General features: G+C 42.4%; 4 protein-coding genes across 4 annotated transcripts; 1 reads left to right on the forward strand and 3 right to left on the reverse strand.

The window, feature by feature from the left end:
• The first annotated feature begins 10,896 nt into the window (after window positions 1-10,896).
• Window positions 10,897-11,407, forward strand: LOC6530802 (protein transport protein Sec61 subunit gamma). Its single transcript, XM_002091649.4, has 2 exons — window positions 10,897-11,043; window positions 11,099-11,407. Exons 1-2 carry the CDS (start codon window positions 10,961-10,963, stop codon window positions 11,361-11,363), a joined length of 348 nt encoding a protein of 115 aa, XP_002091685.2. The 5' UTR covers window positions 10,897-10,960; the 3' UTR covers window positions 11,364-11,407.
• A 7,139-nt stretch (window positions 11,408-18,546) lies between these two features.
• Window positions 18,547-19,268, reverse strand: LOC6530803 (general odorant-binding protein 57a). The gene is made up of 2 exons (XM_002091650.3): window positions 19,166-19,268; window positions 18,547-19,113 (listed from the first exon to the last, which is right to left on the reverse strand). The coding sequence occupies exons 1-2, from the start codon at window positions 19,223-19,225 to the stop codon at window positions 18,667-18,669; spliced, it is 507 nt and encodes a 168-aa protein (XP_002091686.1). The 5' UTR covers window positions 19,226-19,268; the 3' UTR covers window positions 18,547-18,666.
• Window positions 19,269-19,357: 89 nt separating this feature from the next.
• On the reverse strand, window positions 19,358-20,180 carry LOC6530804 (general odorant-binding protein 57b). Its single transcript, XM_002091651.4, has 2 exons — window positions 20,047-20,180; window positions 19,358-19,982 (listed from the first exon to the last, which is right to left on the reverse strand). Exons 1-2 carry the CDS (start codon window positions 20,104-20,106, stop codon window positions 19,620-19,622), a joined length of 423 nt encoding a protein of 140 aa, XP_002091687.1. The 5' UTR covers window positions 20,107-20,180; the 3' UTR covers window positions 19,358-19,619.
• Window positions 20,128-20,792, reverse strand: LOC6530805 (general odorant-binding protein 57c). The gene is made up of 2 exons (XM_002091652.4): window positions 20,642-20,792; window positions 20,128-20,580 (listed from the first exon to the last, which is right to left on the reverse strand). The coding sequence occupies exons 1-2, from the start codon at window positions 20,693-20,695 to the stop codon at window positions 20,194-20,196; spliced, it is 441 nt and encodes a 146-aa protein (XP_002091688.1). The 5' UTR covers window positions 20,696-20,792; the 3' UTR covers window positions 20,128-20,193.
• Between the last annotated feature and the right edge of the window lie 1,144 nt (window positions 20,793-21,936).

The raw sequence follows: 21,936 nt of genomic DNA on the forward strand, positions 1-21,936 counted from the left end.
CGCTGCAGGAATTCCATTCATCAGTTTGGCATAATTTAATCAGCGGGCTGATACAATATTTTTCTGAATAATTTGGTGTACATTGCTGAGAGCGTGTAATGCTTTTTGTGATGGATCAACTTGTCGCAAATGCCGAATTTAATATTCGTAAAAGTTACCAATAAGCCTTTTTTCATGCCCAGCACATATACGTGAATGTTCCTTCAAATGAATATTTCATATTTCACATTTGTGCGTTTTCCACGGGGCATTATAATTATCATCCCATGTTTGCTTTTCAACCTTCAAGGTACACCAAAATCATAATCCAAATGGTGGATAGCTATGGATAGATAGATTACTGATTACTTAAGATGTTAATAAAAATTCTTAACATTTTGGATTTTGTTACTTGCATTTGCAGTTATAAGTGAACATAACAGCATTTTCCATTAATATTTTCGGCTTTAAGTGCACTCAAAGTGAAAACATTATGTTTCTGAGGTTATCTCAATAGCTGTTCTATGTTGTCCTCATTGGTTGCCATCGACACAGTCTTTGCTTATCCATCTCAATTTCCCATAATCAATTTTACTGAGCTCCGGCAAGAGTAAACACCTTAGGACTCCTTCGCCCATGTTCGTATGTTCGTGTATATCTGGAGAGTAAGCAATAAGCCAAGCCAAGATCTATCCAAGCATACACCTGTCATAGCTCACACTTGCTACCCATCGGATGCTCCATCCAATATATGTGTGTGCTCCCATTTCACGGACCACAACCACTTCGCATGTAGCTCCAGCTTTACACATAAGTTCAGTTGCTCAAACACGGGGACAGTTTCCCTTAGACATTCCTCCCTTCTCAACAATTCTACTTGCCGCCCCTATTCGAAACACCACCCAGCCACCCAAACAGCCAAGGCTCCTTTTGCCATTGCGCACATATTTAAAGAGCAAACGTTTATCTAAGTTGTACCGTTGCGGTTTCCGTTGACATTCAAATGCGGAAGCACCTGTCGCCCAGCCGAGGAAACTCCAGTGACTGCGACTCGAAGATGTTCCACTCAGGACAGGACCAGGGTGGGGAAGTTACTTGGGGCGTGGATCTGGCATCCACTTCCGATTTCACACGCACACGGGCATGGGGGCATGAGCACTAGTTACTGCGAGGGTGGGTCATCGAGTATTCGCTTTAATTAAGTGCTAGCGCTACATTGTATAAAAAGTAAAAGTTTTGCAGTTTCGCTTTGGCACTTGAGGTATTTTATCTTTCATTCAAATAGTATAAATTATGACATCAAAAAGGAAACAGCAATTGAATTCCAACGATTGATTACTGCATATCCATTCTAATAAAAAGTTGAGTAATCGCTTTCCCATACTATTTTACCACAATTTAAACTGCTCGAGCCCATCTCGGAACTCCACGTAGCCGGATACATACTCCGCTGGGCATACACTAGTATTAGTTTCCCCATATCCCTGTGGCGTTCCTGGTTGCGAACCCTTGAGGACTTTGCCACTTTGTAGTTGCTTTCGAATTCTCAAGTGTCGGCGTCGTTGGCGTCGTCAACTTTAAATGGTTTCGCTTACACCTCCAGCATGCCATTGAACAAATTAATTACTCGACAACTTTACAAGCGTTCCAGTGGCAGAGGCACCATTACCACAAGTAGTGGAATGCCTCGTCTCTTCCGCGGAATCGTCGCTTCCTTATGCTCAAGCGGCTGCTCATTAGAGTGCTGCATATTGTTAGAAAGTCGCCATCACCATCACCATCAGCAACACCATCAACCACCATCCTCATCATCGTTCGCATCCTTAGCATCATCGCCATACCCAGGATGTGGGCCTGCAAGAAAGGGTGCACACGCATTTTCGATTGCTGAGCTCATTAATAATGAGCTCCACTGCGATCCTGGCCATGAATTCGTGCGCAATGTGAATTATGCCCCACGCCGGCCATTGGCCAACAAAAGAGCCAAAATGGGCATTATAACAGCGATGGCGTGGTGCAGTCCCGCATTTTCTAGTTTCGCAAGTTTTCTAGAATATAGGAAAAGTATATATATATTCAAAATAAAATATCTAAGAATTATCTTTTATTTAGTTAGTTCATGTATATTAGTTCGAAGTTAAATTATATACATAGTTCAAAGACTTCTGCATGATTTGATTTTGTAATTGCTAAACTCAGATACCATCGCATATCTGAATCACGCTGTCAGCTCTGAAATTATTACAATGCAGCTGGCTAAATGGCCATACATTCTGTTTCTTGGACGCTGCTATTTCAGTTCCCTGCTCCGATTTTGGCTGCACTCCCGCCGCTTCGCATAGCCGGAAATTGGAAAAGTGTTGCTTTATGCGCAGATAGAACGGCAGTTCGGTGAGTTCGGGAGGGGAATCTGTGGCTGCAACTTGGTGGGGAAGTCCTTTGGGCGCTTTATGCATGTGCCACCCGGTGCAGGGTAAAGGACAGGAGGTGCTCCGGAGTCCTGGCCATTGTTCTGGTTCTGGTCAAAAAAGACGGGCTTGGCCAGGATGCGAATGCAGCTGGAGGACTGCTTAAACCAGTGTGTATGCCAAGTGCTTAGCCATGTAGTGTGCATCCCCCAACATTTTTTTGTTGTTGTTGGTAGTTAGTTTGGTAGTTATCCTGGAAAGCTGCTAATGGGGACTGTTGAGCATGCATGGCCGATGCGGCGATGTTGCCAAACAAGTGGGCACTATTCAGCGGGATTGATTCAACCGGAAAGACGAATTTAATATTTATGTAAACTCCATTTGGCCAATTGCGGTTCACAAAATTGTTGTGCGAGCTGCCGCATATTTGCCAAAAATGAATGTATCATTTTCGAGGATTCTAGTATTTAACCATTAAAAGCATTTGGAATTATGGAGTTTCGCATTCGTTTTTGTTGCCCAGCCAATCAATTGAATTTTATCCCCTTATTTTTTTTTTTTTCGTTGGCCTCGATGATGAAAATCAGTCAAATTTATATCTGCGGTGAGGGGAAAATTCACACAAACGCGAATGCGCGGCCCCGACTCTTCATTTTGTTATTTTACAAATACGTAATTTTGTTTAGCGTAATTGCGGCTGCAATTGAAACCCAACTCTTGATTGGAGGGCACAATGTACACATGAAATTCGCGTGTAGACGCCGAATGATTGTTGCAAATTTGATATTTGCGTTTTAATGAAGCCACTCTTTTTTGTTTGGCCAATCGCTGATAAGCCGGGCAACTCGAAAAAGCCGATTCCATCATTCGATTGCATTCAAAATGAGATTTTTGGTTTTCAATTGTATCCGCGACGCCAGCAGAACCGAATCAGAGTTAATGAGCCGCCAGTAGACACACCCCCGCGTCTGTCCGTTTTCCAATAAAGCTCGAGTGCAAACAAGCTGGAAAAGGGCAACTGCAAACGGGCCAAGTTAATAAAAGTTCGCGACATGGCAGAGCGTCCAAGTTGAGTGTACTGCATGTGAGAGTATGTGAAGTGGGTGTATCTGCAGGGAAATTTATGAGAAAATGCGGAAAAGAGCTAAATGAGCTTCCTTCACAGCGATTTATTTAAATTATTTTAAGCTCGCGCACAAAACTGGGAATGAAACTTGTTTATAAAGAACAATATATCGCTTTAATGCTTATAAATAAAAGGTTATAACAATTTAAGGGTCAAAAGTGTTTAAAAATACTTACGAACTACTTACTTACTTACTTACAAATAATTCAAATTACTTCGTTACACATAATGAAAATTTGTTAGTAAATGCATACCATTTTTCAGAACTTTACTTTGGTACTAGTTACCCTTCTATTCAAATTATCTATTTAAGCATGCAAAGTTGGGGGATAAGGCTCTCAAATACTGTCCGACTTCTAATTTGAGGTGAATAATACAGCTTGCAGTTAGCATTTAAAGTTGGTGAACACTTTGACAGGTCAGTTAATTAAATTTTGGTTACTCCGGTTGACATATGGCATATTGTTGCACTTGGTCTTGCCCAATCCCGATGTCCTTTAACTCTTTGAGGTTTTTTTCACCCGGCCAATGTGACTGCAGTCGTGGCTTTCCTTCTTATCCGTGGTCTTTGCTCTCCTTTGTCTCATTCCATTGCGGCTATCCCGATCATTGGTAATTTACGCTTCACCTGAACGAGACTCGGAAAAATTCCGCCTTTCTGGTATCTTTTTTCCACTTGCGGCTTTCCCGACGGTGTTTTCCCCCTACTGTTGTTGTTGTTGACTTTAAACTTGTGCCATAGGTGCGTGCTGGAGGCTAAGCTGCTTATCCTGCCTAGGGTGAAATGCGGTTAGGACTCCTGGTCCTTGGTCTTGGTCTTTGACAGTGATTGGTGCCAGTGTTGGGGATTTATTTATCTTTTAAGAGCGTATTTATTGTCCCGCATTAAAGGTGGTCTTGAATGGAAAAATAGTATATGTATATAAAAAGGAAAGCCGAGACGGCAAATTCCGATTGCTTAAAGATGGGGGAAAACTGGGCTCAGCTAGCCGATTGATCACTAGTTTTTGGCCTCATCATACATCTTCACTTTTCATTTGCTCAACTCAATGTGTGTGTGAGCAGGAGAAATCCTGGTCATTTGACACTTTCCCTTTGCGGGCCATGCAATTTATTTCACTTTTATCAGACATCAAGACATATTGATTTTTGTCTTTCCTGGGCGCCGAAAAACATTGTCAGCCAACTGACGATAATCAGCTGGAGCCTACTGTCCATCCAAAAGGGAAAACAAAAAACGGAAAAACGGGAAAACGGTTGGATTGGCCTTCTTATGAGGGTCATATGCCTATGCCTCTTGAACGTAATCAAAGTTGATTGATTACGTGAGCTCATCATCCGGTTGGTTGGCTGCTTGGTTGATGGCATGCTGGGGAACTGTTCTACTTCCAAAAATCCCAAAAAACTCAATCTCGTTAATTTTTAATCATCTCTTTTTTCAGGCGCAAATTAGTTTTGACATGCTGTTTTGATGTGGGTGCCAAAATATATTAATTAATTCCCTCTGCTCAGGTAAATCCGCTTAGTAACTAGCCAATTTCCAAGAAGGCCTTTTGTCCTAAGTGTGTTTTGCTTATTTATTTCATAAGCCGCTTTGTGTTGCCTAAATGTTGGTCATCCCAAAGGAAAGGAAAATACAATTAAATCCTGCTATTTGGTACCTCAGAAGTGGGATATTCCTATTCCTTTTGTTTTTGGAAAATTAAATTTTATAAGCACAATGATAAAATAAATGCACTTGACCTCAAAGAAAAAGCAATCAAAAAAAAAGGAAAGCGCTCAGCTGCTGATGAAGACACTTTTCCCGACTCCAGCTTCAATCATAAGCTGTAGGAAGGGATGTGAAGACGCAGGGATTTGCAGCGGGAATCCTTGGCATTCGTGGACGAGTGACAAACTAATTTCATTACGAGCAGCTGGCACCGACATGGACAGGACATTGTCCATGTCCCCATCCCTATACCCATCGCCCGAATCATTCCCAGCCCAATGAAATCCGGTCATAATGCTTGTAATAATAATCAACAGCTCCAGAGCCACGGGGTGAAAACCCAGAGCTGGAACCCAGTGCAACCCCGAAGATGATAAGTAGACACGGACCTGGACACGGACACTTGCAGCTTTGCGGATCTCCGGCTGGCCAAGGCAATTGCCATCGCAAAAATAGAACAATTTCACTAAAAATAAAAACAAAAGCCAGATAGCCAGATAGCTGGATAGCTGGATAAGTGGGCCAGCAGCAGCGGATCGGTTGGGGGCGTTAAAAGAGGAGAGGGCGTGGCATGCTGGGTGTAATATGTGCACAAATTGAAAATAAAGTTTTGTAACAAAATGTCGCACCGGAAATGAAACTCGCAGCATGAGACTTGGCTTGCCATATCGCCCCGTCCCTATCCCCCTCTCTCTTTCTATCTCTGGCTGTCTCTGTCTCTGTCTGCGGGAAAATGTGTAGCGAAGCGTGTAAACTGGATATAAAGCCAGAGACATTTGGAGGCGTGGTCGGAGGATTGGAGGATTGGGGGACGAGAAACGAGGCAGTGGCATTGTTTGCCACTATTCCGGGGCCCCGAAGGAGGAGGAGGAGGACGAACATCTCTGATTCCGCCTCGGTCTAGGCGCAGTCTGCGCCAGTTGAGCCTTTGCCATAATAAAAGATGACATTTTATAGCAGTCATAGCCATGTTAGCTGAGCGGGTAGCACGGATGCTCTTGGATTCTCCGTGGTTTTGGGCCTTTGGCCTAGTCGCCAGATGCCGGAGAAACCAGTAGGAGCAGGAGCAGAAGGAGCCGCCGTAGGCAAGTCGAAGACACAGCTGCAAAAGTACATAAACCCAGAAATGTCATGTTTATTTTCATTTCATAAGGAAATTGTCTGTCTATATAGTTTGGGCCGCAGCAGCACCTGGAAAAACTTTACCAATAAGGAGGCAGGAGGCGACCATAGTAGAGTCTAGTGTTTTTTATGAGCACATAAAGTAGCGGCAAGCTGAACGATTTACGGCCAGGCAGCAAATTTATAGCCCATAATTAGCATATGAATTGGTTAAGTGCACCACAAATTGCACTTCAGTGTAGTGCACATGTGGCTGAAGCGGAAATAAAGCAGGCTCAAACCAATATTAAATTTAATTCGAGTCTGTTTTGTGGTCGATTTAATGACACTTGATGTTGGGTTAATCTTCACAAGAAACTTTCTAAAGCGCACACACAAATTTTTCCTCCACCAACGCACAGTCTACAAACATTTTCGCAACTCGCTAATGGCTTAAAAATCGGGCACAAATTATACCCATTAAATATTCAAATTTCGCTAAACTTGGGCAAAGCACTTTGCCACTTTTGAGGGACTGCCACAGGTTGAGTCTTGGCACACACGCTGAATTTGGGGAAAATACCCACTCATCTAATCGCATCGTTAACATCATCAGCAATTTCGCCACGTCATGGCCGCAACAATGGCCCAAAGCGGATGGCTGGAAGCCCCATATTCCGGCTAACCATTTAATCATTTTGTCACACGTTGGCCAAACAAAACGGATGGGCTTTTCTGGTGGTAGGGAATTAAATTTTAGCATATGTCATAAGGGCTTAGCCATGATTTATACAGCGAAAGGCAGCCATCAAAAGCCATTGTGGTAGAGCTTGTAATAAAGGATATTAGGCAATGCCCCAGAGAACGAGGATACCAAATACCCAAATACCAGATACCCGTTACTAGATAGCATGGTATCATGGCCAATGTGAAACTAAACGATTCCGGGAAGCTCGAACAGCAGATGCAGCTACATCGGTGGGACAACATGACCATTACTCTTCCGGGGGTTCGTGAAAGGAGAATCGCAACTGCTTCATATATCTTCATTATAGCGGCACTTGCACTGTGAAAAATCGACCTGCAATGCCCTGGGAATTTGCCCCGTTTATCGCGACCAAATCTCGCAGTGTATTGTGATGGGGGCAGCCGTGGCAGCTCAGCTGTGCACAAATTCGCTTGTGTATAAATATTTATATATTAAAATGCAATGCGAATCGATGGGACTGGAGTTGAAAGCAGTGGAGTTTCAGTTTGAGTTTGAGTTCGAGTTCCAGTTCCAGTTGAATTTCAAGCAATGTGCCGCAATGCAATCGAGCTAGACGAAATTGAATTTGCAGCAAGTTGCTCAGGATTCGGCATCCGCACATCCACATTCGCATCCGGGTCCTCAGCACAGTTTGTCCTATTTGAGCATGCGAAAATGCGATTTGAGTCGTGGCCACCCGATCTACTGAACCCACCGAAGCTACCCAAGCCACCCGTTCGTCTTTCACTTCCTGGGCTGAAAAAGTTTTCCATCGGTTGTTGTGCTGCCAGCAGCCTGCCTGCCTGCCATTTTTCCCGGGTGGAAAACTAGGAGCCTGAGCTGTGACAAATCTTTATGCAATGTTGCATGTCCTCTGATTTGCCATGATGACATGCTGATGGAATAAGTAGAGGGACGGCAAACGGAACTAAAACTATGACTCTGCCACTGCCACTGCCACTGCCTCCATATACTCGCATACGAATCTGTAAATGTATCTGTATCTGCATCTGCATCTCTAACCGAATCCGTATCTCTATGCCATGTCTATCTGTCTGTGCCAGTGATTTGCTCGCTGAAGCGTTAAGCACAAAAATTTGTAATGGCTGTGGGTCTCCCGTTTTTGGCAATCATTGCGCAGGTTTTATATCTTTATGATGGTTTCTATCCCTGATACGTTTTCGGTTTGGGCCAAAACGCCGCCATATCCATTTGATATGTGGTACATATACGATACAGAGCGATCCAGAACATAAGTTTCAAGTTCATTTCGAATTGTAAGAAGCTTCCTTACATCTCTGTTTGATTAAGAGTTGTTGAAACTTAATTAATTTATTTACTCTTGCCATTTGGGCACAGATTTTCAACAAGGGCCTCGGGCGAAAGCCGCTCATACACATCAAAAGATACTGAAAATTAATCAGTGAGTTAGACCCTTTCTTAATGAATGCGAACTTTACTTCCACAGGTAATTCGTTGCCTCTTATAATTGCATCAATTTGTTTAAAAATGTGATTTTCTAAATACAAAATGAACACGAATCGGGGAAATATTCGAATCGGAATAGGTGAGGCCCACAATCCAAAATGTGCGAGTGGAAACTTTTCATTATAAATTGCGTGCCAGCTGTCAACATGGCGGTGCTGCCCCAGGGCCAATTGAAATGGATTTGAGAAAGGGATGGGGGCAGTGAGGGAGTGATGGGGGGAAAAGCGAGTTTGAAGGCGTCCTGATGGAAGGACTATGATAAGGGGGCGTGGCACTGGCAGTTGAAAGGCTAATTTTGCACATTTGAACTGACATCCATGAGGAGCAAATGCGTTGTGGGTTATCATTTGGTTAGTCCTTTCCAGAAATGGGCTGGCCGGCGGTGGGCGTGGCAGGGCAGGCAATTTCATGGTTAAATGATTCAGAAAGAGAATTACAAAATTAGGCCTTGGTCCAACCCAGCCCAGCCCAGCACAAAACCCAACCCAGGGCCACCCGGTTAACACAATGTAATTAACTTTTGCGCGACTGCCTCGCCCTCTCAATATATTTGATATTTATTTTGGCCCTCTGGGTGCACTTTGGTCATTCGCCCGCTGACAACTTTGCTGCTCTATGGAGAGAGAATACGCCGGATGTGCTGGCCATCTTCCTCGACCTCCTCCTTACCCCCGTCCATCCCTCGATGTCCCTTTTCGAAAGCAATTTGAAACAAATTTTATTGCCAAAGTTTTTGGAGCACATGGAAAATTGTTCAAGTGCCACCGCAAACAGAAAAGGAAAATCCACAAAAAAAAAATAAAAATAAAAAATTACCAACCAAGATGCCGTTTCTAATCCACAATTAGTCCTACACAAAAGTGTGTTAACTGCTCTTGGATTACAAATGAAATGAGACGAATTTGCGTGGGCAATTTATAGTTTGATTGTGAAGTGGGGAGCGTGAAGCGCGTAAATTGAACGGTTCGATATCCTTGTGGTGTTGACTCTTAAAGTGCGGCCTTAAAATCTCTTACAGCTGATCCCGAAATCGGGGTAATCGGACGGAAGGGGAAGGGGGGAGGGGCGTAGAAAGTCCGCAAGCCTCGTTGCGCTTCATGACCAACTTCAATGGACGGTGCACAGTGCGTATGCGTAATAAACAAAACAACTGCAGTAACACAATCGTCCTTGTGTGTGTTTGTGTATGTGTAAGTGGGCTTTATTTAAATTTACAACCGAGCAGTCGGCACTGTTGAGCTTTCCTACGCACACTGGTCATGCCCCGCCCCCCCTGACTCCCCCTTTTCCACTGCCCCCTTGCCACACTTCCCCACCGCACACAACAATCCCTGAAAAAGGGGCGGCTGTGCACGCCCACTCCCTGGGCGCACATTGTGCTCAGTGTTTGGCGTTTGCCTCTGTTGAATAATAAATTGTATTTTGCGGCATTTAAAAGCAATTTTTAACATTTTTCAATCTCAATGGCAATGCCTGAAACGGCAAGCACGCACACCATCATAAATATCCACAAACACAGGCGCACAAGCGATGGCTATGCCACATTCATATCCGTATGCTTACACAGGGAGATGTAATGAATGATAAAGATATTTATTTGAATTGATTTTTCAAAAATTTGTCGAACGATCTAATATTACTACACATATGCACCATGAGCTGCATTCTAACAGCACACAATTTTAAGCAACTTTGCTGTTTTATTCATTATACCGACACTTTGATTTCATTACATTTCATCATTTTATTCTTATTTCTTTTTGCAGTGTAATTATATACTTGGTAGAGCCGAAGAGCAGTCCGACCGGAGCCCGTTGTGGCACAGTTTTGTCTACCAATTTTGCAGTGAATTGTCCTGGGGATCTCTGAAGCCAAGGCTGTCAAATCGTAGCAACAACACCACCTCTCCACGCACCGAGATGGATAGAGATAGATGCAGGAGGAAGTGGGACGGCAAGCCAGAAAGGGGGCAATTTTTGGCTTAGAGTTGGAGCTGGAGAATTTGCAGACTGGCTCCCTCTGCATTTAGTTAAGCTTCAAGTGAAGACAGCAACGATTCGGCAGTGAAACAAATTGCAGCATTTAAGTTCCCATCCACCACCCACCACCCACTTACTCCTACTTCTCGACAGACAATCTCTCTGTCTGTTCAGTTGGAGTAGGAAAACTAGTCGAAAATGTTCGTCCTTGTGTGTGCGTCCAGAGCTGGCAAACAATTTGCGTAAAGTTTGATTATGTGTGTAAACCGGGCAGTATTTTCCATTTCAAGTTGCTACACATTTTGCATGTGCTAACAATGCTGGCGGCTATGTTCGGCACAACAGCTGCCAATGATTAGGACTGAATTTCAAGTCGATCTCAACAGGCCTTTCGAATTAGTTCGAACGCTCGGACAAACGATGTCAGGCACAAAACAAGCGAATCTTAAAATGGAGCAAATACTTTCTCGTCGCCGCAGATACAAGATTAAAAATGCCAAGAGGTAGCTATGCTATAAGATACTACCTCAGCTTTCAGCTCATCTATTTAATCGCCAGGGGTATCTTCAAATTCTTACCCGATTTGGGGTGCAAATCTGTGAAAGGCATCAGGCACCAGATTAAGGATATGCTGAGCCTATTGCTTCCGTCCTCGCATTTCTATAAGAACTCGCTGCGGTTCTACAAGCGCTGCTCAAAACCAGATCGTCGGGAGTTCCAGCGCATTAGCCTTGCCATTGGCGTGGGATTCCTAATCATGGGTTTGATTGGATTCGTCGTTAAGCTGATGCACATACCCATAGTGAACATCATCATGGACTGAGATATAAAGCACGAGTGGAAATAAAGATACAATTCCGCTGCTTAGAGTCAAGAAAGTTTTCTGGGCGGAGGCCAATGTTTCTGGAACAGGGACAAGATGGTTGGTTTGACCTAAGGGTGTGAAGGAGATCATCCTTTTGATTGCCAGGTTTTTCTTTAAATACCCAACACTCGCTTGCATGTATTATATTTATAGACTCTGTAAATCAATTTAAGTTGCTTCCCTTGAAGTAGGATTGCTGTATTTTAGAAGTACACATTTTTGCAGCATTTAATTTCCTTGAATGTGGGCTTAAAGTAATATTGTGTTGGAAAATTGAATTGGATCACCATTTAACGTTGCCAAGTGCCAACAAACATACGTTAGCAAACTGAAGGAGGTCATATGCGAAGTCAGATCCGTGAGATAGTGACAAAAATGTTAAATGGTTTCTGGGCCAGGAAAATGGTTTCCTAACGGAAAAACTCACCTGTTAGGAAAAGGCCTCTTCGAAATATATTCAGTGAAACTAAAAATTTCAACAGACCTTTTTTTTGTAGCAGAAAGGCAAAACTTGTTGACCAAATCAAGGGGCGAAGCTTTTATCTGAGCACTTGCAGCAGCTGCAGAGGGAATCAAGAGCCGGGTCCTTGACGCATCAGTATCCATATCCCTTGGACTCCAGCATGTGCATTGTCGCATGTGTCTCCATTTGCTGCTGTTATGTTTTATTGATGAGTCTCGAAAACCAAAATTGATGATGCCACGCCACCATCCGCATCCCCATCCGCATCGGCATCCGCGTCCTTGCGGCGTTGGAAAGAGCACAATCGAGATGCCTTGTTGTTCCCGCTGTTGCCGGCGGCAAATGGCGAAAATTTATTCAAAACTTCGACGCAGTTGCATCCTTTAACGGCCCGTTCGTGCAACAGGCGTCAAAGGAGTTGATGAAGGGAAATTGACGTGGTCGGAATTAAGTGCAGGCGTTCTCGCGGGAATCTTGGAAAAGTTGAAGCGACTCAGATATCGAACGGAGGTCCTTTAAATAGATTGAAAACGGGGTTTCTACTCACGACACTTCCCTGTGTGAAATCCTTGTGTTAGTTTCCTCAGAATGATATTAAATACTATTACATTTTATGGTGCATTATGTAAGTGAATTTATATAAACTTGTACACTTTCTGTTAGGTTCTTTAAATCCATTAAAAGAGAAAAATCTTCGAAAATATATTACTTTGTTTATTCTTCATGAGCTAAAAACAAAGTAACCCGAACCTTTTATTCCATATGTAGCCAGCCAGGGAATTTTATTAAAAGCTAATTTTGTTCTTGGGCCAAACAATCGCACACTTTTTCATGCTGTCCCTTGGCTGCCTTGTTCTAGTTCTCTTCTTGATGCATTTTAATTAAAAGTGAAGTGCGGCCATTAATTTGCAACTACAAATTACACTCAATAAAACATGTCTGCCACACTGATTTTTCGGCTCGAGAGGGAGCGAGAGGGAGGACGTATACATGTGTAAGTGTGTGTCAGAGGGATAGAAAGAGAGAAAGAGTGGTAATAGAGAGAGAGAGGGAGTGAGTGAGGGAGAGAGGCGGGCAATCAATTTGCACTTTGACTACAATTACTGATTTTCGACACTTCAAAGGATTTTATAAATTGCCATTTGCTCTCAGCCCTCAAAAAAAGTTCTACGTTGCTTCTCTGACTTTGGCAATTTGTTTTGGCCTTTTCCCTTGCCCACACACACGCACACTCACATGCACACACTAGCACACACATTCACATCCACACACACACACTGAGACGGCCACATGTGTTTTTTGTTCTCATCTTGATTGCGCCTACCATGTACAACTTTAATTAACTCAATGTGCGACTCCTGCGGCCAAATGGCAGGCAGTCCAAAAAGCCAGGACTTGAAAATAGTTTCTGCGTGGCAAAAGCAAAAGCAGCAGTAGCAAATGGAGGCAAAGAGTAAATGGATTTTTTGTTAGTTTGGCGTGCTGCAAATTAGGTTTCGGATGAATGGCAAACCTAATGAGGGGCACCGGATCGGGGCTAGTCAAGGTGGTTACCAGTTAACAGTTACAGTTAAGGACACTCTTTTGGTCACCAAAGTTGAAGTTATTTCCCCTGGCTGATGACTGCGTACTTTAGGCCATGCAATTTCCATGGAAAACGCAGATAGACGCGTAAAGCGGAAAACATTTTTACACATATGACTGACGCTGATTGCGTTTGTCACGTCGCCGAAATAAAATTGCTGGGCGACCCCAAAAACTGACGGCTACGCAAAACGGGGAGGTGGCGAAAAAAATCGCCAAAAAAATGGTATCCTCAACAGCTTTCAACGAACCAATACCCATTACTCTTCGTCGAGTTCAATATGCTTAAAAGTATGCAATTATTTTTTTTTTTAACTGGATATTCAATTATGTTTACAGCATGCTTTTCAACAGCTTTACTATATATTGCATGGGTATATACCATTGTACTTCTGTGGTAAAGGGTATAAAGTTCCAAAGAAAAGGGCAACATTTTTTGTGTTTTCGTTCTTGTTGTTGAGTTGGACTCCGCTGGCATTGTACGTCTATATATATGCACACCTCATTCCCTCGGTTTTTTGGGCCTTTCTTGCATCTGCGCCAAAAATCGGTTAGCGGAAGCGGAATTGCAGTAAAATCGTCATCGATGAACTCGGCGACCTCTTTACGCATGCAAACAACCACACTCATCCGTCCGCCATTGCGTATACGTAACGTGCGCCAACCGATTGTCGCAGTTGCGGAATATTTGCATAATTTAGCGATTGAATTTTATGCTCAAAAGCAAAGCGCGCAGCATCTGCTTTCCTCTTCCTACATAAACGTACATCAGGGCGAAAACGATGGTGGTGTGGGGATGGTGTGGTGGTCTGGTGGTGGTGGCGGAATTGAGGAGCTTCATCCATTTCGCTTTTCATATATTAATTATATAATTTTTGCTGCATTTTGGTCGTGGCGTGGAGCTTCCGAACAGCAGCACGAACGGCATCATTATTAAGCCGATGATGAAGATCATTCTTGCCGGGACATGGACAATAATTGCATGCAACATAATTAAAGCCATTAAAGCACTTAAGCTGCCGGAAAACCCAGGACATATGCCAATGGCCATGGTCGCTATAGGCAGTCGAATGAGCAGGGAGGATATATATATTCAACGATAGAGTGGCCACTGGTCGAGTCATGTTTGCATATGCATAATTATGATGAAAACACATTTAAATGCATTTAATCGGGCGCATGGCCAGTCTCGAAGGGGAATCGGTACATCGAGGAAGGAGGGGGAGGTGGTAGGGTGGTTGGGCACCATCGGTGGAGGACCGTGGTTTTGGTCGACCTGGTTTGGCAGGTGGCTTATGGCCACGGCCCCCAGCCCACAGCCCACTGCAAAGGCTTTTAACGTTTATTGGTTTTTATTTAATATTCCGTGCCCGTGGCGAGGCCGCAAGCATATTAAATTCATAGAAACGGATTGCTCAATTTATCAAGCTTCGTTCAAAAGGCATATTTAAGTTAGACGCTGAACGCAGTCAATAGTTTGAATTAATTTTCGTTTCCGAATACTGTATAAGAATACTAAACACCATCGAACAGTTTTTCTCAATTTTTATGCAATATGGTAACTACAAATTGAATACAATAAACGAACATATAGATTTTATTTAAACATCCTGGTCGTAGCTTTCTACTTTCACATTCTCCACATATTTATTTTATATTTTACTGCACGTACTTTTACTGCTAGCTTTCGTACTTGTTCGACCAGATTTTCTTAGAATTTAATACTCGAGAAATCAAATTTAACAAATAAACGAATTCATTTGATATCAGCATTCAATGACAGAAAATACAAACTTCGATGGCACAAGAAATTCGTTTGTTGGCCGAGATGGATGCATTCAAAGTCGTCAAACAAAAGTTGTTTGTTGATTGGCACAGTCAGTGTGGAGAAAATCCTTTTCATAGCCGATGATATTGAAATATTTACCGATTTGCCTACTGCAAATTATGTATGCAATTTAAATGAAATTATTTATGTGCGAAGATTTTTTAAATATTTATACCAGGCCAACACACACACACACACACACACACAAGTGCATACACAAATTTTATTTTTATTTACGAGTCTATGTGTGCTGGGTATTTGTGGGCAATTTTTGGCCACTCGTTGTTTGTCTCGTCGAGCGGGCAGAAATTTAATTAAATCTCGGGCGAGGCATTTCAATTTCATTTTCTATTTACACTTTGTGACAATTTTTACGCGTCAACTTCTCTGCTGTATCTTTTTGTTTCGGGGGCGATCCATTGTTAGTTTTTGTCCTTCTCTTAAGGGGGGCCTGGAGTGTGGACCCTTCATAAATGTTGCATGAGCCGCACTTCCCGTTTCCTGTCGGCGCATTTCGCTTTCATGACAATACAGAAAAAGGCCAACTGAGGAAGCTACGATTTTTGGGTGGCTTAGCAGGAAGCTCAAACTTTGAAGTTGCCGGAAGTTGGGCTGTTCCTCCGTTGTCTCTTTGACCCACTATCGAGTTTGCCAAGCATTTACCCGGCCCAAGGGAAAGCGGTCGAAATATACGGATTCTCTTCAGATTGGCCCCTCTCTTCTCTATTGACCCATTATCAGCAGTCCGACCTCGGAAGAGATCTGGGCAACATCTGCGGCGGTTTCAATTACCCGCACTTCCACTCACTGTCACCTCAACGCTCCACTCAACTTAAATATTTATAAAGTTTATTAATGCGCGTGGCACCTACGAGGATAAAGCCAAAAGACAAAGAGCCGCGCAAAACCAACCGGGAAGACGGAAAGAAAAATACAATTATAATTATTTATTATGCGACAGTTTCCATTCTGGCTATCTGCGTCTCCGCGGCTCCTTTGTTGCACTCTGCAAACGAAAGCGAAACGAAACTGTCGCGAGAGTTGCCCATAAATCATTTATGCAGCGTGTGCACACACTCGCCCTCAAACCGACACTGAAAGAAATATATAGGGCTGACTCGAAGAAAGATGTAATGTGGATTTGAAAAGTATTTAAATTTTAAATAAAATATTAAGGTGTATGAAAGTATGCTGTTCAAATATCTTTCTACTTATGCTTCTAAGTAGAATCTTTATAGATTATTTAAAAGTAATAATAATTTATTTCACATATTTGATGGAAAATCTAAGGCTTTTTCTGTATTATACAACATAATAACTATTTGCAATATCATGTTAGATGGGTTTTTTTTCTTTATGTGTACGGATACCCATACGCATGCTGAGTATATAAAGTGGCATAAATCAACTTACACTCGCACACCTACACCCTTCACTTTAGTAAGAAGGGTTGGGGATGAGTGTTGCGGGGTCTTCAAGACGTGTCTGCAGTCATATGCAGAACTTGCAAAGGGTCCTTACCCGCTTTCCCCCAACGTAAAGACGCAGCTAAAAAAAAAGAAAGAAGTGGAAAACTTAAGCGCCCCGCTTCGTCGCCTTTCCGACTCTTTGCTTTTCCACTCCCACTCCATTCGAATCCCCCTCGCCCCCTTCAAATTTTTTTTTTTTTTTGGATGCATGTCAGTGCCGTGTGTGTCTTTTGATAAGCGCATTCGAAGCAACAGCAAGTGTAGCGCGGCATAAGCTGAAGGCAGAGAAGAGGTAGTATAAGTTTTCCTCGCTGTTTTTCCAGTGCTTTTTTCGCTGTGCTGCTTCACGCCAAGCACTTTATTGGCAGTTGCTGAAGTATGCAGCACAGTGTAAGTTTGCCCGTTGAATTTAATTTCTGGCATGTGTGCTGGTGTGCTGGGGGTTGTGGGTATGATTAGATTGCTTTTTGCACGGCGAGCATGTGGGGGTGGGGTCTCAACTTTAAGCAGCAACTGCTATTGATAGGATCTCAAAAATATGGCCATAGGATATATTTTTGTAAACTAAAGACGGAAAAGAACAATTGAGAAAGTACTTGTATGTAGAAAAAAGTTAAAATGTATTTTAAATGGTAAATGATAAAGATACATTTTGACACGTTTTTACCACCATTATATCAGACGTTATACTCAAGCTCAGAGATGTTAAGTTTCATATATAGTCGAAACATTTTCACTTAATTTTAAGTATTTTCCTATGTTTTTATATATACAAGTACAAGTTTCTACCAAATATTTTCAGGTGTTTCCACCATCAAGGCAACAACTCATTGGCCTGCGGCTTGAACCATGTTCATCTTTTTCATCCTTGTCGGCCAGAGCTGGCGAACGTTTTGCGTATGTTTATCCGAACTTCCGTCGATTTACCAAATTATAATTGCACTAACCCATCGAGAGGTGGGAATTCCAGGCGGTATATATGGGTGGCAATTTTGGGGGCGCAGTGTTCGCTTTCGGTACGTTTACAATGCACTTCCGCCCCATTGTTGTTTTGCATGTTGACATGGTGCAGGCAGCACCGCCAGCGAGGCAGCCAGACATATTACTCATACGCCGTGTTGTCGCTGCCCCGGTCGTTGGGAGTGTGCGTGTTGACAATCATGTATTCGCTGGTTTTTCTGTTCTCCGCTTTATTTTCGCATTTTTGTTGTTGTTGTTGTTGTTGCTGCTGTATCGCCGTGCTGTTGCCACTAATGTGCCACGCCCCTCGGCGACGGGCGTTAAGTTGAGCTGACAATCGAAAGCCGAGAGGTGGCAGAGCGGACCAGTCAAGTGTGTGGGCGTTGCACGTTCGTCTTTTCTTTCAGGCCATGCCTAGCCCTGATCCCCGATCCCCGAAGCCCCCGAAGCCTCATACTCACGAAATAACAATGGCAGCGGCATCAACAGCAGCTGCAACAATGCAACATGACAACTTCCGTTGCATTCGCCTGCCGGCACAAAGGAAAGCGACAAAAAGTCGCACACAAATAAACACTCATACGCCCCGTGGAAAACTGTAACGGAATCGCATTGTGTGGGGGAAAATGTTTTTTCCTGCTCGGCAACGACAAAAAAAATATCGCACAAACACACACACAAATCGGAGGCAGGTGCTGAGAATTATGGCAAGATTCTACTCATGCTATCATCAGATTGTAAGAAACCTACCTGATTTGCAACGAATCAATTATTATTGTTATGTGTTAACCTGCTGCGTGTTTTCAGGTCAAAGCAATTAATTGAATTCCATTCGTATCGGTTTGATTTGATTTCAGCGCCCTGCGGCACGCCTCGTGGAATTTTAATCAATTATGCTAATAAGCCCGCAAATTAATATTATATATGGGAGTGACTATGGTGACACTGTTTTGTTATTTATAAATCGAGGGTATCCAAATCATCGAGATAATCCTGATGTTCTGCTGCAGGTTCTGCGGTTTCCTCTGGTATGTGATCATATGATTCGAATTTGATGACGGGATGTCCAGCCTTAAATGCACATATTACCAATTTATAGACGTAGGCGCAGGATTCCTTGGGAGCCTTTTCCATGCACTTTGATATCGATTCCGCTGCCTTACTGGTTGCTTTCATTGCCTTCAGATCGAATTCACCCCGAGCATTCAGCCATTTGGTTGGCTCTCTTTCCAGTTGACACTTGATGTTGCATTTGTACTTCAGTTCGACATTTTCCCTAAGGACATTATCCAAATTATTGCTGTCGTCAAACTTTTCATACTCCCCAATGGTAATGTTATTGATTCTTAGACAATCAGTAAAATCGCCATAGGTTCCTTCGAAGAAGTCAAAGGGTTGGTTTTCCTAAAAGGTATTTAATGTTTAAATCGATTAATATTTAGTTTGTGTATCTAACCCTTGCTTGACTAATCGAAACGATAAGAAGCACAAAAATAGCAAGTCTAGTGATGAACATTGTTAGCTTCAGACTGAACTGATTCAGATCGGTTTTCCCACTTATTTAAAACAATTGCAACAAGTTGAAAGACCTGTTTTTATGTTCATTATACATGTGTATATATATTTTTTTGAGATAATAAATCAATAATTAGTTGGGCAAGCGTCAATATTATTCCTCGGTTTTATGTACACATAATTTAAGATCATTTAAATTATGCGAAAATTTTTTGTTTCACTTAAAGCTAATTACTCGTTGAGTTAACAGAGCTCTAATAACAATTGCCATTTAATTTTGGTTAGTCTATAAACTCTACAAATCATTCGTTTCAAATAGACACATTCTTGTGAGTTATGTGTGAAAATAGTAGTAATTTGCTTGTTTCCACATATTTATAGTAAATAATTGACACTTATTCCGAATCAATCACGGGATGGCCGGCTTTAAATGCACACATCACCAGTCTAAAACTGTAGGCACAAGGTTCTTCGGAAGCCTTCTTCATGCATTTGGTAATGGATTTCGAAGCCTCAATGGTGGTATTCATCAAGTCTAAATCCATTTTACCTTGGGCATTCAACCATTTCGTTGAATCTCTTTCTAGCTGGCATTTAATATTGCACTTGTACCTCAAGTCGACTTTTTCGTTGAGCAGATAATCCAGAGTCTCGAGTCGCGCGTATTTCTCATATTCCCCTATTGTAATATTATTAACTTGTAGACACTCCTGAAAGTCTTTCCAATTCCAATGAAATATGTCAAAGGGGTGGCGAGCCTATAAAATTGGTTACAAATAAGCCAAAAGCTTAGGCAAAAATATATGTAAATATCAATCCCACCTTAGCCAAGCTGAGCAACAATATCAGAGGCGTAATAAATACAAGTCTGTAGATGAACATTGTAGAAATGAAACTAAACAGTTGAATGTGAATTTCCCACTGGCCTTAAACAATTGCGTTTAAGTTGCTTGACCAGTTTTCGCTCGATTATTCGTTTAATTTGTTCGTATTTTTCATCGCTTCGGTGACTTCATCGCTCTCGAAGCTATCCGTAACACAAATCACCATCCTAAACGCATATTCGCACAAGTCTTCCTCCTGATCGTAGACTTTCTTGCAGTCGTAGAGTATCGCTCGCAGTTCATCGCTCACGGGTTCAAGTTGATCGATTCGTTCCACATCCAAATAGCCATTGGAGTCCAGCAAACTTCCCTTCTCCGCTAGGCAGTGGATTAAACATTTGTATCTCCACTCCGTGTTCTCGATATCATCCTCTTCGGAGCTGCGATCTATCAGTTCTTGGAACTCAGCATGGCTGATGTTATTGCTGGCCAGACAATCCGACACGTAAGTTTCCTCCAGCAGTGAGAAACTCTATATTAAAAATCATACTTTCCAATAACTGCCATTTGGAACTGTTCTCAGGATTGATTACCTGTATAGAGACCACGCTGCAGGCCAAGATGCATAGTAGCCCTACCCTGAACATTATCTAAATATTCGCAGAATCTGCTTCAAGATAAATATGGACATGGGTTTTCCTAGCACAGTAGCACCTCACGATAAACTGTTACCCGCAGAAAGGCGGTTCTGAATTTTATACAGACCGGCTGGCGGGTAATTTATGGCAACTAGCTTATCTGTATCTAGTTAGCTAATTAATTGCGGGCAACTGGTTACTGGATACAATATGAGCCCGATGGGTATGCGATCTGTCTGTCGTGCATTTAATTGAGTCTCAAAACTCGGAAGTGAATCAACTTGCATTGAGCATCGCCAGCCCAGCGATTGATTTGAATTGGCAATTATATACTTTTACAAAATTTTAAAGGCCGGCCACCAAAGCTTTTCCGGCACAACTAAGTGCACACACAGCGTAAAGTTTCACGTAAATTTCATTTTGTACGCAGTGAAATTCGCATAACATTTCCTGTCAACATATTTTGCAACACTTTTGTTGCAAAAATGAAGCGACAACTGCAGCGGCAGGAGCAACACAAAGCGACAAATTGCGTTGACAGTGGCAGGGAATGGGGTTTTAGTTTGCAATGGTTTGGTTTGGTTTGGCTATAGTTTTTTTTCTGTTTTTTTTTTTTTGTTATTTGGAGAAAAGACATTCCTAACTATGCAACCCCATGCAACTGTAGACAACAAATGAAAATTCCAAGAATATTCACATTCACATTCGCAGTGAGTTTTGGCTTTTGCGGCCGGGACTTTGTCTGCTCTTTTGCCAGCGACCTCCTTCTCCGCCAAACCGCTTGTCGCGTTGTTTACTTTGGTTATTTACGGCCTGAACACAATTTTTTTTTTGGCCCTCTTTCTTTTCACGCTGCATACTTTGGACGGTTGCCAAAAAGGAAATATGTGTTGGGGAAAATTACAAATTTTTATGGTCATAGCTAGGTGCTAAACTGTGTCCTCGGCTGACCCGGCCTGTCGCTTCTATTCCTGTCAAGTCCTGCTGCATAATTGCGATGCTATTTTCCTATTTCTCAGCCCATCAATTTTTGAGGTTTAATGAAAATTTCGCATTTCCATGAAACATGTTTTCGCTGTTATGGCGTTTATTTTTGTGGCGAAATTTGATATCGTTGGACGTTGGCTTTAATGGTAATGAAATATTTTTGGGTCGATAAGCAGTTCCATAATTCACAGGTCAACATGCAACATGGAAATGTAAATGTTCGAATAGGAATCAAGTTTATTAGGATGCCATAAATTAAGCTT

Source organism: Drosophila yakuba, chromosome 2R, assembly GCF_016746365.2.
Source record: "Drosophila yakuba strain Tai18E2 chromosome 2R, Prin_Dyak_Tai18E2_2.1, whole genome shotgun sequence".
NCBI classification, from domain to species: domain Eukaryota; kingdom Metazoa; phylum Arthropoda; class Insecta; order Diptera; family Drosophilidae; genus Drosophila; species Drosophila yakuba.